The sequence below is a fragment of the Gobius niger genome, assembly GCF_951799975.1.
Source record: "Gobius niger genome assembly, chromosome: 2".
NCBI classification, from domain to species: domain Eukaryota; kingdom Metazoa; phylum Chordata; class Actinopteri; order Gobiiformes; family Gobiidae; genus Gobius; species Gobius niger.
Genome location: NC_136853.1, coordinates 45,239,251 through 45,257,310, shown reverse-complemented (window position 1 = coordinate 45,257,310; position 18,060 = coordinate 45,239,251). Strand labels below are relative to the sequence as shown.

General features: G+C 38.6%; 1 protein-coding gene across 1 annotated transcript in view; it reads left to right on the top strand.

Moving 5' to 3' along the window:
* The window catches only part of cax1 (cation/H+ exchanger protein 1), a gene marked incomplete at both ends in the record, with an annotated part of 39,104 nt that extends 24,956 nt beyond the window's left edge, over positions 1–14,148 (top strand). The window contains 5 exons of the mRNA XM_079552200.1: positions 7,134–7,267; positions 8,425–8,519; positions 9,857–9,935; positions 10,021–10,129; positions 14,066–14,148. Coding sequence (XP_079408326.1) covers positions 7,134–7,267; positions 8,425–8,519; positions 9,857–9,935; positions 10,021–10,129; positions 14,066–14,148 — 500 coding nt within the window. The remainder of the gene's footprint in view (positions 1–7,133; positions 7,268–8,424; positions 8,520–9,856; positions 9,936–10,020; positions 10,130–14,065) is intronic.
* Positions 14,149–18,060: the final 3,912 nt, after the last annotated feature.

Genomic DNA, 18,060 nt, shown 5'->3' with positions numbered 1-18,060 from the left:
AGAGGAGCTTCTGGATTTTTCCATTTGCGGAGAATCACTCTCGCAGCTAAGATGAAACCTGTTTGGACCAGTGCAAGTTTACTCTTAGATATATTCGGTAAACAGGATCTGTCACCTAACAGGCAAAGTTGAGCAGACTCAGGGATAGGTGTACCTAGCCATCTCCGTATTGTTGAAATAATTGCTCTCCAAAATGGCTGAACCACTGGACAATCCCACATAGCGTGAATAAATGTGCCTTCGTGACGGTTACATTTCCAGCATAGATTATTCTGAAGGATGCCCATTTTAAAAAGTCTTGTGGGTGTGTAATAAAAACGATGGAGTATCTTATAATGAGTGAGCTTTCCTCGAGCCTCTCTAGTAAACCATCCCATAGAGGAAATTATTGTAAGCCACGTGTCTTTATCGATGTCCAAACTCAGATCTCTCTGCCAAACAAGTCTCAGACTCTCACTTTTGTCATGCACTTCTCTAAATGACATTTTATAGAACATAGAGGCTGATTGGCATTTTCGGGGCAGTTTAAAATAAGTCTGTACCACATTGTCCTGTTCTGATAGTTGTTTAATTAATTTGCTCAAAACACTTCTTAATTGTAGATATTTCCAAAATTCTGATTTATCTACCAGGTCAAATTGTGATTTGAGATCTTGGTAAGATTTAAATATTTTATTCTCAACAAGATCTGCTATATTTGTAATGCCCTTCGACTGCCAGGACCCCCAAAAAATAACTTTTCCCCCCTACTTTTATTGCTGGGTTATTCCAAAGTGAAGAATACATTTGTTTGTAAGGTGAAATCCTCAATAACTTGTGAAATTTAGTCCAGACGTTTTTAGAGTGCTGTATAATTGGATTAAACTCCTGGCCTCTCTTTGAGAGTCTTTGGGACAGAACCTCAAATGAACTAAACGGGGCAGTAATTTCTTGTTCAATAGTCAACCATCCTAAATCAGAACCCTCACTTTTGCAGTGCTGCGCAAGTTTACTCATTTCAAAGGCCATGTTATACAGTTCAACATTTGGTAATGAGAGCCCGCCATCCCTTCTTGTTATGTACAGCTTCTGCAACTTTATCCTTGGTTTCTTGCCATTCCACAAATAATCTTTCACCATTTGGTTATATTGCTTAAAATACTCTCCAGGTATTGAGATAGGAAGCATCATTGACAGATAGTTGAATTGCGGGGAAATAACCATTTTCACGGTGTTTATCTTTCCCCATAGGGTTAAGTTCAACTTTTTCCACTTTTCCAGGCTATTCTTGATTTTAGTAAGGAGGGGAGTCATATTAGCCTGCATTATATCTGATAAGTTGGCACATAATTTTACCCCTAAATACTTCATACCAGACGAAATCCACTTAAAATGACCAGCACCAACCATTGCAGGATGACATACTTTAGATACAGCCATAGCCTCTGATTTATGCCAATTAACCTTATAGCCAGAAATTTGAGAGAATAAATCAACCTTATCAAGAAGAGCCTGGGTAGAGGATGCCGGGTCAGACACCAAACAAAGAATATCATCGGCATAAAGAAAAAGTTTATGTTCTCTCCCACCTGCTACTACTCCTTTAATACTCTCCTCCTTCCTTATTGCTGCAGCTAATGGCTCGATAACCAGTGTAAATAAGATTGGAGACATTGGATCACCCTGTTTTGTACCTCGAAATAGCCTAAAAAAGGGTGAAATCAGACCATTTGTCACCACAGCTGCACTTGGTTTTTCATAAATAACCTCAATCCAACGCAAAAAATCCTTCCCAAATCCAAATTTTTCCAGAACACATAATAAAAACTTCCACTCGACTCGATCAAAAGCCTTCTCGGCGTCAAGGGAGAAGGCGGCCACGGGTACATCTTTTTCATGGTTTTGCCAAAACAAGTGAAGCAGTCTCCTAAGATTGTCAGAAGAGGACCTCCCTTTAACAAAACCCACCTGATCAGAATGAACAAGCAAAGGTAAAACTTTTTCCAGTCTCACTGATAAAATTTTTGTAAGAATTTTACAATCGACATTCACTAAGCTAACTGGGCGGAAGCTACCAGGATCTAATGGGTCCTTATCTTTCTTAAGAATCAATGAAATGAGGGCTTCATGGAAAGTGTCAGGGAGACATCCAAGCGCTGCCGCCTCACTATAGAGCTCAGTTAAAATAGGTGCCAAAACATCTAAATTATATTTATAATATTCTATCGGGAGTCCATCAATCCCTGGAGACTTTCCCACTTTCATGGCCTGAACTGCTGACCTAACTTCCGCTTCAGTTATTGGTGCATCTATTACCTCAGCTTGCTGTGTAGACAGATGGGGGAGGTCAAGCTGAGCTAAAAAGTCTTGCACTTTTCGAGTGTCGATTTGCGTATCTGAGGAGTAAAGGTTTGAATAGAACTTCTGAAAAGAGTTATTGATTTCACGTGCTTTCGTTACTACTTCCCCTTGTTCATTCCTGATCCCCGGGATAACAAAAGATGCCTCTTGTTGTTTCAATTGTCTTGCCAAAAGCTTACTTGCTTTTTCCCCATTCTCAAAGAAATTTGCTCTTGTCCTAAACAGAGCATATTCTGCTTTCTTGTTATAAATTTCATTCAAATCGATTTTCAATTTACAAACTTCTTTTAATAATGACTCACTATAGTTTAAAGATAAGCGTGTTTCTTTATCTTTCAGCTGAGATTCTAGAAATATCAGTTTTGCTCTTTCAACCTTTTTCTTCCTGCTTGAGTATGCAATAATTTTCCCCCGAATAAAAGCTTTAGATGCATCCCAGACAGTGCTGAATTTCTCGGTGGATCCTGTATTAATCTGGAAAAAGGATTTAATGTTTTCATTTAACATCTCTGTAAATTCTGGGTTTTGAAATAAAGAAGTATTTAGTCTCCATCTACTGCTCTTAGTTGGCTCCTCCCCAATGATCATATCCAGTACCACAGTTGCATGATCTGTAAGCGCAATGGCCCCAATCTTACAATCCACACAGGAATCACTCATACTAGTTGAAATTAAAAAATAGTCAATTCTTGAGGCCGATTTGTGTTTGTGGGAAAAAAAGGTAAATTGTTTTTCCCTGGGGTTAATAAGCCTCCATATATCCACCAAGCCAAGATCTTCAAGTAGCTGATGAATTGCCTGCCTATCCCTAGGGACCCGTTTGATAAAAGTGGATTTATCCAAAACGCCATCTTGAACTTGATTAAAGTCCCCACCCAATAATATTTTCCCCTCACCAAGCGCTCCCAAAATGCTATTAATTTTGTGAAAAAAGTTGGCATCTTCAGAGTTAGGTGCGTAAATATTACATAAATTTACTCTACTCCCGTTAATTTTAGCTTCAACACAAATGATCCTTCCTGCCTCATCCTTATGCTGGTTTAATATTTCAAAATTCAACCTCTTGTGTACCAAGATTACAACGCCTCGTTTTTGGCTATTAAAACAGCTGTAAAACACGTGGCCTACCCACATACATTTGAGCTTAGCCACTTCAGTATCTGTTAAATGCACTTCCTGGAGATACGCTATGTCTGTCTTTTGGGTTTTAAGATAACTGAGACATTTCTTTCTTTTAACAGGGTTTGACAAACCATTTACATTCCAAGTAACCACTCTGAGGTTTTTAGCCATTGTACCTCTTTTTATCAATCCGCTGAGTGTTAAGAAGTGCAAATATCTCAACATAATCATCAATAGAAGTCACAATACAATAGTAGCATGCTGTAATAGAACTTAAGTCTGTGCAAAACAACCAAACAACCCAACATGAACACCTGAACACACACAAATAAAAAAAGAACTGTGTGGATAATCTGAGATGGTCAACCCCCCACCCACACACTCCCAAAAAAATAAAAACAACCAACCATCTCATCCACCCCCACTCTCTATGGTCCGTGAGGCGCAACCACGGATAACCTCCACAAATCCCCCCAACCCCCAAATCCCCTAAATCAAAATTTTACTTCCTACTGTCTATATCAACTTTCGATCCCCTTCAAAAAATAAAACCACAAGGTGCTTTGGAATTCAAAACAAAATGTAACAGCTGTAATAATAATAATAATAATAATAATACTAAGAAGAAAAGGCAATATTCAAAAAAATAAATAAATATATATATGTATATATATATATATAATAATAATAATACAGAAACGCACCGGGAGTACCTTGCTCCAAAAAAGTACCTTGTGTATCCCCTCTCGTGTTCAGTTCAGAGTCATGTTCAGATCCAATGTTCCTTCAGGAATAACGGAATAAATTCCGCTCCAGTCCGGGCTGTTCCCTATGGAAGAGCGTGTAGGTTTTGCTCGCTTGACCTACAGTCTGTTAACAAACTCCCTCGCCTTACGGGGATCTTCAAAACTTAGCCTTTCTTTTTGCCATGTAAAACGGAGAACAGCAGGGTAAGCCAGCGTAAATCTTACATCCAACTGGTGAAGCTTCTTCCTGACGTCAGTAAACAGTTTCCTCTTCTCCACCACATCCCTGGTAAAGTCAGGGAAAAAGGAGATCCTGCTGCCGTTCCATAGAATTCCCTCTCCGCCTCGAGAAAGTTGTCTTGCGGCCGCAAGAACTCTCTCCTTCTCCAAGTAGTTGTGAAAGCGCATGACGAAAGGCCTCGGTGGTTTGCCCTCATCCGGTAGCGGACCCGAGGTGCGGTGTACACGCTGGAGCTCCGTCTCCGATAAGTCAATGCCAAGTGCCTCTGAAATGATGGTTCGCACAAGCTCCCTCGGTTTACCGTTCTCCAACTGCTCTTTGATCCCCACAAGACGAACATTTACTCGTCTGTCTCTGTTCTCCATATCTTGTACAGTTCTCCTAAGTTCCTCATATTGACGAGTCTGCTCCCTGGAAGCCTTATCCAGCCGCTCGTTATCTCTTTCCAGATCCATGATGAGTGCATCGGCTTGCTCCAAACGGTCAAATAGCATGGAGACATCCGTTCCCATTTTAGCCTGAGTGGCTTTAACAGCTGAAACATCTGCCTGCACATCTTGTAGAATGCTGCTCACCTGAGCCATTTCACGCATAGCCTTTTCCAAAGTAGACTGCAACTCCGCAATTGCATCCATTGCCACGGGTTTAGAGGGACCCGCGTCTGGTCCGCACTCGTCTTCGGTAGTTAGCATGCTACTGCTAGCCGCACTAGCATTAGCAGCCGCCTGCTTTGCTGCATGCCTCGTTGTAGTCGACATTGTGCCGTCTTTCCCACAAAATCCAGTTGCAACGATGCTCTCACCAAGTGAGATGGCTACTGTGTAGTAGAAAGTAAGGTCTCACTCCAAAAACTTAGGGAAAAATGGGTAATTTGTCGGGAGGTCTGCTCAGGCGGCCATCTCGGTCAGCGGTCACACGTGACTCCCGACGCTGTGAGTTCTAAGCCAATAACTCCCGCCTGAACCGATCTTTTTCCTCACGTCATCAGATTTTTTTTTCCATCATTTTCTTGTTGGATATTCAACTCATTTTTGTCACTTTTTGTCACATTTTTGTCCATTTTTTTATCATTTTTTTGTCTTTTTTGTCACATTTTTCATCAGTTTCTTGTGACATTTTTGCCACTCTTTCATCCACGTTTTCTCACTTTTTTGTCACATTACCATCATTGTTTTCGTCTCAGTTTTGTCACTATTTCCACAACTTTTTTCCAGAAGCTTTTGGATTGGGGTAAAGCCAAACTGGAGAAAATGTGCTCGGTTCAGGCGGGAGGTAAGGGGTTAAAAGAAAAGCATCCAAAAACAAAAACGCGCTGGAAAGGCAACAAAAATGTGACGAAAACGTGACGACAAAGAAATGAAAAAAGCGATGAAAAAACAACATGAAAAAGCAACAAAAACACAACAAAAATGCAGCAACAACGTGACAAAAAGTGACCATCACTTTTCTAGATTTTATCTTTCAAATGAGGCGTTACAGTGTCGCTCTCCAGCCAAGAAGCTTTTAGATTTGGGCAAAGCCGAACTGGAGAAAATGCTCTGGGTTAAGGCGGGGGGTCAGAGGTTCACATGTGTATTTGGGCCAGACTGACCAGAGTCCAGGGCTGTTTCTCAGTCCCAGTCGCCCCTGCACAGCTCCTCCAATCAACCACTTGAGTTTTCTGATGAGTGCTTTCTCCAGACCAACATAACCTTGATAAGTTCTTCCTCCTCCACCTCTTCCAAGAAACAAGAAAAGGCAGATTTTTTTTAGATGAAATTAGCTAAAAACATATATTGTATTGTTGAAAAGAAGTTACATGATGCATCCTTGAAGGTCTGATGGAACAAGAGCACGTCACATTGTAGGGATTCTGTTTACCATTGAGGACAAAGAAAATGACGAGCAGTTTTAATTGTTGAAAAGAGCACCAGAAGAATTTATAAGAATGAAAAGTCGGACGTTTGAGCTCAAAAGTGAGGACAAAGCCACAGTGGATGTTGGTCTCCCACAGCGGCTGTTTGGCGGCAAGTCTAAATGAATGACTACACAAAAAAATAAATAAGAAAAAACAATTATGCTTCAGACTTAGACTTACTCATACTATACAATATAATATAGATAATTGATGTAGTTTAAGCTAAATTAATATATAAAATAAAGAAATAAAGTAAAAATCATGAAATCAACTGGAGTTTTATTCATAGGGTGCTAAACTTAAACCTTGACAAAATAATCATAATCTATGTGCAGATATACCGTACCCGTGTTTTGTATTAAACAAAAAATAGTGTAGCAGTGTATTTTTCTTGATTTTCCAAAGGTTTAAGGCACAGCAATTAAAATGTATGATTAATTGAGCAAATCAAACAAACTCATGCGTTCAATGAACAGAGAAAAAAAGTGCTGCTGCAACATTTTCTTTTCGATTCAGTATCCGGATGCAACATAATCAAATTGACGTCATGAATGGGTTTGAATACTTTCTGAATGCACCATACGGGGTGGAGCTTTACAGGCGGCTCTCGTCCCTCCAGGAGTTTCCCATCGTAGCAACGGTTTTGGAGAATTAGTCGTTTGAACTGCTTTGTTCAGAAATGTTCTAAACAAGGCTGTGTGACTACTTGTTGAAAACCTTTGCTACTTTCGAGAGGTAAGTCTCGTCTCCTGTTTCTGTCCGTCCTCTGATGGCTTCTTTCCCCCAGGAGACCCTGTCGTCCACTGGCCGCGCTGGAGAGCTCTGGCTGTGCTGATCACGGCCACTGTGCTCATGGCCTGCTGCGCCGACCTCAGCATCGAGAACATCGAGCCCATGCTCACACACTCCACCATCTCACAGGTATCGAGATAACTATACCTTAAAGAGGGGGTATTCTGCTTTTTTCAGTCCCACAGCACCAGTCTATATCACACTACAATGATGACAAACCTTCTGTTGGTCTGTAAATGCAGTAAATTAGAATAACTGCCTTGTATAAAATGTCTCTCTCAAAATGGCTGTAGTGAATGTCTTGAAATAGGCCTCTGTCTCTTTAACCCCCTTAACTCATTGACGAAAACAATGATGGAAATGTGAGAAAAAAGTGACACAAAAGTGACACAAAATTGACGAAAAAGTGACAAAAATGTGACAAAAAAATTACAAAAATTTGATAAAAATTTGACCCAAAAAATGACAAAAATTTGAGAAAAAATGACAAAAAAGTGACAAAAATGACGAAAACAATGATGGAAATGTGAGAAAAAAGTGACGAAAAATTTATGAAAAAGTGGCAAAAAATGTCACAAGAAATTGACGAAAAATTGACGAAAAAGTGACAAGAATTTGACAAAAAAAATTACAAAATTATGACAAAAATTCGATAAAAATGTGACAAAAATTGATTAAAAAAATGGAAGAAAAAATGACAAAAAATGTGACAAAAAATGAATTGAATACCAAACAAAAAAAAATGATGGAAAAAAAATCTGATGACGTGAGGGAAAAGATCCTTTCGCTTCAGGCGGGAGTTAAGAGCTCACGAACCTCTGAGCCTTTAGACACGCCCCCTCCACACGCTGTCTGTGGCATCAGTGGGGAGGGGGTTCTGCTGAGGAGCAGTGGTCGGTTACTCGGCTGGTGACCAAAGCTCGGAGGCGTCTCCAGGAGGTGGGGGCGTTCCTAGGAGGACTCAGGCAAACCTATCCCTAAAATGGCCGCCATCAGAGTTTTTACAGATTACTCAGAAATACGTGAATGTGCCAAGGCAACACTTCAGGCATGTTTTTAATGAGGGAGTGACAGAATAACATGATGGAAAGCTTGAAAAAGTCAATTTTGCTTAAAATACGACTCAGGCAGTGGTTTTTGAGTCGAAAACGAAGGCAACAATACCTGGTGGTGCAAATACGTACAGCAGTGCAAGTAACAGGTGGAGGAAACCATGTGGTGCTACAGGGTGCGTTTTGTTGTTCATCTGTTTTGTTGCTTGATTTTACTCTACATTCTGTCCACAGTATTTTATTGGAGTCACGCTGCTGGCCATGGTTCCTGAGCTGCCTGAGATCGTCAACGGGATTCAGTTTGCCCTGCAGAACAACATCAGCTTGAGGTCTGAACTTTTAGTAAAAAACTTTAGGGCTGCGCAACTTTTTTTGCATAAAGAGGACGAGTGTAATGTCAGAACATAGGCAGCGTTCACGTGACATCACAACATCCTAAAGAGGCTATAGTTAAACATTGAGGTGGAGCAACTGACCCCTAACCCCTCATTCACTACATAGGCCCGCACTATATTGTCACTGATTCTGTTGGCGATTCGGACACAAGCCACGACTTTCTCCGCGCTGCCGCTGCAGATATGTCTTTTTTTTTCCTTTTTTTTTAAATCTGAATTTATTTATTGTTACAAAAGTTTATTTTATGAAACAGAACGACTGTTTTGGCACTTTTACAGGCGTTACTATCATCACAAAAAAAGGGGGGAAAAAAAATATATCACCCCAGCGTGAGCTCAGAGTAGTTCAGAGCCCGGTGTCCGATGCGGCAGCAGATTGAGTGACGACATCTGCTAAAAGTTCACTAAACTCCGGGAATAAAGTATTTCTGTGATAAAAACCAAACTCAGAGACAGTGGAATATTTATGGATAAATACGAGTCAGATACGCTTTTACTTCACATGGATTTTACATGAATGACTTGGATTATTCGAGAGGAAGCTGTCGGTCATTTAACAGCTCCAGCTAAAGGTTAGCAGCTAACGTTAGCATGAAGCTATCGGTCATTTAACAGCTCCAGCTAAAGGTTAGCATGAAGCTGTCGGTCATTTAACAGCTCCAGCTAAAGGTTAGCATGAAGCTGTCGGTCATTTAACAGCTCCAGCTAAAGGTTAGCAGCTAACGTTAGCATGAAGCTGTCGGTCATTTAACAGCTCCAGCTAAAGGTTAGCAGCTAACGTTAGCATGAAGCTGTCGGTCATTTAACAGCTCCAGCTAAAGGTTAGCGGCTAACGTTAGCATGAAGCTACTGGTCATTTAACAGCTCAAGCTAAAGGTTAGCAGCTAACATTAGCATCTTTTCACCGTAACCGTTTATATTTAGGTCGTTTATTCATGAGAAACACAGACACTCGACTGAAACAGCTGATTTACTTCAGTCGTGTTTAGTTCACAGACCTGTCTCTGTCAGGCTCTTCTCCCACTCTCGCAATGCATTGTGGTTTATATTGACCCGTTTAGCGACCATCGATGCTCACTACTTTTCCAGATGCATTGTGGGAAATTTCGAGTGCACTATTTTGCCCTCTGTCCCTTTGTCTTTTCTGTCAGTTTAGGATTTACTCTCACGGACAATTAATGAGTAAACAAACGCAACATGCTACGACACCTAAACAAAGTATGATAAGGCCCCTTTAGGCTCTAACTGTGCTGGTCTCTTTTCTCTTTCAGCCTGGAAGTCGGCAGCTGCATCGCGGTGCAGGTTTGCATGATTCAGATTCCACTGCTCATTCTCTTCAACGCTTTTTATGTGAGTCAGAAAAGACACAGCAGTTTTATTCTAAATCCTTTGGCTCGATTTCACAGAGATTTGTAATTTGTGTGTTGTTTTCCAGGATGTGGGATTCGTGCTTCTGTTCAGCGACATTCACCTTTGGGCGAGCATTTTCAGCGTCATCCTCGGCAACTACATCTTCATGGACGGGAAATGTGACTATTTTCAGGGTGAGTTCCAGAAATGGAGCGTTGTCGGTTTCCCAGAGAACAATTCTGAGATGGAGGGAAGGTTGAGATTGATTTATTTTTAATGTCAAAACGCATTAACCTCTGAACTCCTGCCGGAACCGAGCACGTTTTCTCCAGTTTGGCCAAAATGGCGACAAAAAGGAGACAGAAAAGTGAGGAAAATGTGGCAACAACGTGAGGAAGAAAATCTGTTGGATGAGTTTTGCTGGCCTTTAGACTCTGGAGAAACTTGGCTAACCTCTTAAACCGAGCACATTTTCTCCATTTTCAGCTTTACTCAAATCTTGAAGTTTCTCGACTGGACGGTGAACAGCCTATGGGCCTATATGCCTCATTTGAAAGCTAAGACGCCCCAGTTAACCGGTCGTCACGTTTTTGTCACATTTGGGCCATGTTTTTGTCATATTTTTGTTCCATTTTTGTCACATTTTTTAAAAAAATTTTGTTCCATTTTTTTGTTCCATTTTTTTTGTATTTTTGCCAAGTTTTTGCTAAATTTTTGCCATGTTTTTGTCATGGTTTTTGTCACATTTTATTTATTAATTTTGCATTTTTGCCAACATTTTTTTGGGTATTTTTGTCGTATTTTGAAGTTCCATTTTTCCATATTTTTGTTGCATTTTTGTCACATTTTTTTATTTTTGTTCCATTTTTGTTACCATACCAACTTTATTTATAAAGCACTTTAAGAACTGTACAGTGGCCAAAGTGCCGCACACAGAAACAGATACAAATATTTACAGTAAAAAAATATGAGGAAAAAAGTGCAACAACAACAGCAGCAACATCAATTGTTCCGTTTTTTCATATTTTTGTTGCATTTTTGTCATGGTTTTGTCACTTTTTTTTTTTTTTTTGTTGCATTTTTGTTCCATTTTTTTTTTAGATGGAGGAAGGTTGAGATTGATTTATATCTAATGTTAAAATGCATTAACCTCTGAACTCCTGCCGGAACCGAGCACGTTTTCTCCAGTTTGGCCAAAATAGCGACAAAAAGGAGACAGAAAAGTGAGGAAAATGTGGCAACGTGATGAAAAATAACCTAAAAATCAATGAAAAGAAAAGATCAAATATGTGACGACAACATGGCAGCAACGTGAGGGAAAAGATTTGTTAGATGGGTTTTGCCTGTAGGCTTTAGATTTGGGTAAAGCTGAACTGGAGAAACTTGACTAACCTCTTAAACCGAGCACATTTTCTCCATTTTCAGCTTTACTCAAATCTTAAAGTTTCTCGACTGGACGGTGAACAGCCTATGGGCCTATATGCCTCATTTGAAAGCTAAGACGCCCAAGTTACGTCGTCACGTTTTTGTTGTATTTTTGTTCCATTTTTTCATATTTTTGTCACTTTTTTTTTGTATTTTTGTTGCATTTTTGCCAAGTTTTTGCTAAATTTTTGCCATGTTTTTGTCATATTTTTGTTGCATTTGTCATTTTTTTTGTTTGTATTTTTGTTCCATTTTTGTTCAATTTTTTCATATTTTTGTGCCATTTTTTTTAGTATTTTTGTTACATTTTTGCCAAGTTTTTGTCATATTTTTGTGTATTTTTGTTACATTTTTGTTGTATTTTTGTTTAATTTTTTCCATGTTTTTGTTGCATTTTTGCCAAGTTTTTGCTAAATTTTTGCCATGTTTTTGTCACATTTTTGTCACATTTTTGTTGCATTTGTAAAAAAAAAATGTATTTTTGTTCCATTTTTGTTCAATTTTTTCATATTTTTGTGCCATTTTTTAAAGTATTTTTGTTGCATTTTTGTCAATTTTTTTTGTATTTTTGTTACATTTTTGCCAAGTTTTTGCTAAATGTTTGCCATATATTTGTCACATTTTTGTCACATTTTTTTTTAGTATTTTTGTCGCATTTTTGTTGCTTTGTTGCGTTTTCATCCATTTTCATGTCTCGTTTTCATCATTATTATCGTTCTTATTTTCAAGAATCTTTTAGAAAACGCCAACTGTAGAAGATGTGCTCGGTCCAGGTGGGAGTTAAGGGTTCAGGTGGGAGTTATGGGGTTCAGGTGGGAGTTATGGGGTTCAGGTGGGAGTTAAAGGGTTCAGGTGGGAGTTATGGGGTTAACTAAACTAAAGAGTCTGTTTTCACATTTAAAAAAGCATCACGTGTGCCATGAATGACCGAGAGAGAGTGAGGATTTTGTGCTGCAAACCCCAAATTGTTTTGGGATTTTAGGGTCTCATCAACCGAGAAAGAACTAACCCAATCCACACGAAACAAAAACTGGGACCAAGTTAATTCCGTGTCTTAATTCTGTCTGAAAATGGTGTAATTATTCAAACACACATACACGATTATGTGTTGAATAAGCTTTAAAATGGCTAGATGCAAGTTGGCCATTTTGTGCTCACTACTGCCACATCAGGTCAAAGGTGTAACTGCGCTTCGGACCCGAATTAACACCTTTCTGAGTGACGGTGCAGGATTTTAGAGGCAGGTCTGAGCTCATTCTACACATTAGGACATGCCTGGAACATGTAGGGGGATGAAAACACAAACTTTTAACAATTTTAAACTCTGTATCTTCCCTTTAAGCCATGATTGATATTGCAAGTTTGTGGACCAAGTCGCTAACAAACATTAAAGAAGCACTGGCTCCCGTCCTCCATCCGTTATTTTGATCTGACCAAACAAAAAAGTTGCCACAAAAAAGGGTCACACACCGTAATATTTAGCTGTAGCGCCTTTAGCTTTGATTAACTTTGAACCCAACCATAACATCCATGTGAAATGATGATTTGTTGTTTTCATATTTTTGTCCATGTTTTTGTCATATTTTTGTTTCATTTTTGTCACTTTTTTTGTATTTTTGTCGCATTTTTTTTGTATTTTTGTTGCATTTTTGCCAAGTTTTTGCTAAATTTTTGCCATATTTTTGTTGCATTTTTGTTCCATTTTTGTTCAATTTTTTCATATTTTTGTGCCATTTTTTTGTATTTTTGTTGCATTTTTGCCAAGTTTTTTTCATATTTTTGTCCATTTTTTTAGTATTTTTGTTTCATTTTTGTCACATTTTTTTGTATTTTTGCCTAGTTTTTGCTAAATTTTTGCCATGTTTTTGTCATATTTTTGTTGCATTTGTCAATTTTTTTTGTATTTTTGTCGCATTTTTGCCAAGTTTTTGCTAAATTTTTGCCATATTTTTGTTGCATTTGTCAAATTTTTTTTGTATTTTTGTTCCATTTTTGTTCAATTTTTTCATATTTTTGTCCATTTTTTTAGTATTTTTGTTTCATTTTTGTCACATTTTTTTGTATTTTGCCTAGTTTTTGCTAAATTTTTGCCATATTTTTGTTGCATTTGTCAAATTTTTGTCGCATTTTTGCCAAGTTTTTGCTAAATTTTTGCCATATTTTTGTTGCATTTGTCAAATTTTTTTTGTATTTTTGTTCCATTTTTGTTCCATTTTTTCATATTTTTGTTCAATTTTTTCATATTTTTGTGCCATTTTTTTTGTATTTTTGTTGCATTTTTGCCAAGTTTTTGTCATATTTTTGTCCATTTTTTTTGTTTGTTTTTTCATATTTTTGTTACATTTTTGTCGTATTTTTGTTTAAATTTTTCCATGTTTTTGTTGCATTTTTGCCAAGTTTTTGCTAAATGTTTGTCATATATTTGTTGCATTTTTGTGAGTCTGTTTTCACATTTGAAAAAGCATCACGTGTGCCATGAACGACCGAGAGTGAGTGAGGTTTTTGTGCTGCAAACCCCAAATTGTTTTCCAGGTTTCCAAGAGTCAGTGTTTTGGGATTTTAGCGTCTCATCAACCGAGAATGACCTAACCCAATCCACACGAAACAAACAAACAAGTTACTTCCACGTCTCCTCTGTCTTTGATTAACTTTGAAACCAACCATAACATCCATATGAAATGATTCTGATGATTTGTTGTTTTCAGGCACTGCTCTCGTCGTGGTTTACCTCATCCTCATGGCTCTGTACTTCTTCGCTCCGTCTCCGCGCTCCTGTCCGTCCACTTGAAGACAAAGTGCCGGGACTTTTATAACACACATTAATAAGCGTTTTGTGTTGACGTTATTGCATTTAATACTATTTTGCTATTTAATTTTTGGCTGTGATGGTGTATTGTACGTTGTATTGGGAAAATAAAGTCATAGATTGTTGACCTTTCAATAATTTTAGCCACACTATTGTACTTTTTATTGAAGAGGAAACTCGAAAATCAGAGAATTCACTCAGACACCAAAGAACAAGTAAAGAAGGTCCTATCGTATTGAAGAATTCTAGACCAATTTTGTCCACAAGGGGTCGGTAAAGATCACGAAGTTGGCCATTTGAATTGACAGTTCACACCCACTGCCCGTGTGAATGGAGTGTGTGAGTGAGTGGGCGGGTGGTGGTCGAAGAGCCCGATGGCGCAGACTGGTAGCCTCCCTTCCATCAGTCTACCCCAGGGCAGGTGAGCCGCTGAAGTAGCTCGCCACCTCAGAGTGTGGAGTCAATGAGTAGCAAGTGTAAGCCTTTAGACTAGTATTATTTTAGTGAAACAAAACCACAAAGTATTTCTTTTGGAGAAATGTGTCCTCTGCATTTGGCCCAAATCCTCGACCCTAGAATAATTTTAACCATTGTGCATTTAAAATAACTTATATCTGAGCAGCAGCTTCGTGGTTGTATAAGCTACGCGGCGGCGGAGTGATCTGCGAGAAAATAGTCCCTCAAAATGCGATCGTTCATGTGATGCAGGTCAGTTATATTCCAAACATGACTCTATGGACACAGACATGTATATGGTTAATCTGGTGTTATAAGTGATTTACCTCAGGTGCTCTGTGGAGCGGGTCACACTGTTTTTAATGCAGGCTAGCTGATACCATAGACATGCACTAGCCTTGCACTAGCCTTGCACCACGGAACTCTTCAAATATAAGAACTGCATGAATTAGAAAAAAAAAATATCTCCAGAAATCAGCAACACTCTGGATAACTAGGAAATGAGGCCCTGTGTGAAACATCCTGAAATATCCCTTAAACTGAGCTAATTTTCTCCAGTTCGGCAACAGTGTAATGACTCATTTGAAAGCTAAGGCCTCCACACTGCAAAAAGTATTAAACTAGATCAGTATAAACATCTCAATCTGAGCACAATAATCCAAATTTTAGTTGTTTTGACTAGTTAAGAAGTTGTTGTGCATTTGTCCTGGATTATTTAACTTGTTCTGAGATGTTTCTGACTCGTTTCGATACATTTCGTCCTTATTTCAGGTCATTTTCTTTGCCAATGGGGAAAGAAAATTGTTCTTATCTCATTGGCGATTTTACTTTCTTATTTCCAGCGAGATTTACCCTAGAACTGGTGTGAAATGTCCTCAAACAAGCAAAGGAAACTCGGTCCGATCAGGAAAAGTGTCGAAATGAGTGAAAACCGCTGGACGCTTTTTCCAAGAAGCTTTTAAATTTGGATAAAAGCCAAACTGCAGAAAGCGAGGGTTAAATCCCGAATAATCTTAGCTCAGTCGGCCACTTTAGGGGGGTATGAATGACCAGCTCAAAGGGGACACACACAAAAGCTGGGAACCCCTGCACTGGAAACCAACTGTGAAATACAGAAGTGTTTTTAAAGGCGTTTAAAAGTAACATTTATTTGTACAAATGGCAGTAAAACAACTCAAAGAAACAAAACATGTCATGCGTCCTTTCACAACTTTCAACTGTTTCAAGAAGTGTTTTTTTTAAATATATTCTCACATTCACACCCCTCAGAGCGGTTTCCAGCTAAAAAGGGGTGATTATCTCCGGGATTACTGGGCCACATGAAAGAAACACTTACATGATGTGGTAAAAGTATTCCCCGTCAACTAAGGTCAAAGTGTCGCCGATTACGGAAGGTTTTGTGATTCTAACTCCGCAAAACCTCAGCATTTTCTGTCGTTTCATTCATAAAATCACATCATCGAATACTAGAACATGTCATGAACCCACTGATTATGAAAGGATTTAAGTAACCAGTGATGAAAACCTGTCAAAGACCGTGTAGGAGGCGGAGGGAATCACAAAACATACAAGATTATTATGATTTTCAATAAATTACTTACATTTTCACGTGGTTTGTGCTGCTTTAATGTCTCGATCCGGCCCTTCGTCTCAAGCATGCGATGGAGCTCCCGTAATGCAGCACTCAAAGTTCACCCCTAAGCACAAACTTCCACGTCTGAAGCGTCAAAGTCAAGGCCGTGGGAAGCCAGGGTGCTGAGGGCGCTGCAGCACCCACTGGTGGATAGATATTAACCCCTTAACTCCCACCTGAAACGAGCACATTTTCTCCAGCTTTACCCCAGTCCAAAAGCTTCTGGAAAAAAGGTGTGAAAATAGCAACAAAACTGAGACGAAAACAAGGATGAAAATGTGAAAAAAGCGAGAAAACCTTGACGAAAAAGTGACGAAAAAGTGACAAAAAATTTACAAAAAATGACAAAAAACTGACGAAAAATTTAGAAAAAAATGGACGAAAAAGTGATAAGAATTTGACAAAAAAATGCAAATAATTTGACGAAAAATTTGACGAAAATGGACAAAAATTTGACTAAAAAGTTACAAAAATTTGACAAAAAAGTGATAAGAATTTGACAAAAAAATGCAAATAATTTGACGAAAAAGTGCCAAAAAAAATGACGAAAAAGTGACAAAAAAATAGGAAAAAATGACGAAAAAGTGAACAAATTTTGAATAATTTGATGAAAAAGTGACAAAAAAGCCACGAAAATTTGACATAATTGAGTCGACTGCCCAACAAAAAAAGTGCTGAAAAAAAATATGACGTGAGGAAAAAGATCCATTTAGTTTTGTAGGTCTTTCAAATGAGGCGTTACACTGGCCTACAGGATTTGGGTAAAGCTGAACTGGAGAAAATGCTCTCGGTTCAGGCGGGAGTTGAGAGGTTAATAAATAGGATTTATGCACAGAACAGTACATTTTGTCCCTCAGCGCCCCCTCACTAAAACATCTTCCCACGGCTCTGGTCAAAGTCAATTAAAATCCGTGCACAATAAGCCGTACGCGCGTCACATTTGTGCCTCATTTAAATACGATTTTTGTTTTGCTTCTAAAAACACATTTCTTAATAAATCAAACATTTAAAAAAAAGGACAGAATATTTTCACTCATGATGGCACTCTCTGAAAGGCTTAACCCCCACCGTAACCGGGCACGTTTTCTCTAGATCAGCACTACCCAAATCTAAAGCTTCTTGATCTAAGAGCTCACAGTATAAATACAGACGGCATAGAAGGGGGCGTGGCTTCGCCGAGGGGGAAAATAGAATCTTTTGGGAAACTCAATTTTCCCTCTTTTTAGCCATTTTCTGGTGGAATATGAACTTATTTATCACATAAATAAAGTCAAGTATAAATCGGGCCCATATGGATATTTTCTCACAGCAGATTGTTCAGTAGAAGCGAAAAAACGGCAGTTGTAGCTCGTGCTAGCTAACCGTCAGCATTAGCCCAATGCTAACATGTAGCATCAGGTTAGCTGTTGAACCACTTTGCTCCTCCCCATGTCTTTGTATCTTTATTTAGTAGAAACTATCGTCATAATTCAGCGTTTGTTAAAGTAGTTTTTGAATAATTAGAGAAAATTTAATTTTTTTCAAAATTGTTTTCCCCCTTAACTGTTTTCAAACATGACCTTATATGGGCGATTCCAGAGATGCCGTCTGTATCTATTGGTTTGAGTCTTTAGTGGGCGGGACTTAGAGATGAGGAAGGAGTTGAAGAGTCAAATTGAAGAACTTTGATTGGTCCCTTGCAACGTTTGCTGATGAACCAGGATTTGGTTTTCAATTTTTTAGTTCTGTGTGTGTTTTTCGCTGCGAATTTCAGTCTCTGAATTTCTACTGTTGAATTTAAGGGCTTGATTTTTTTAAACATTGAA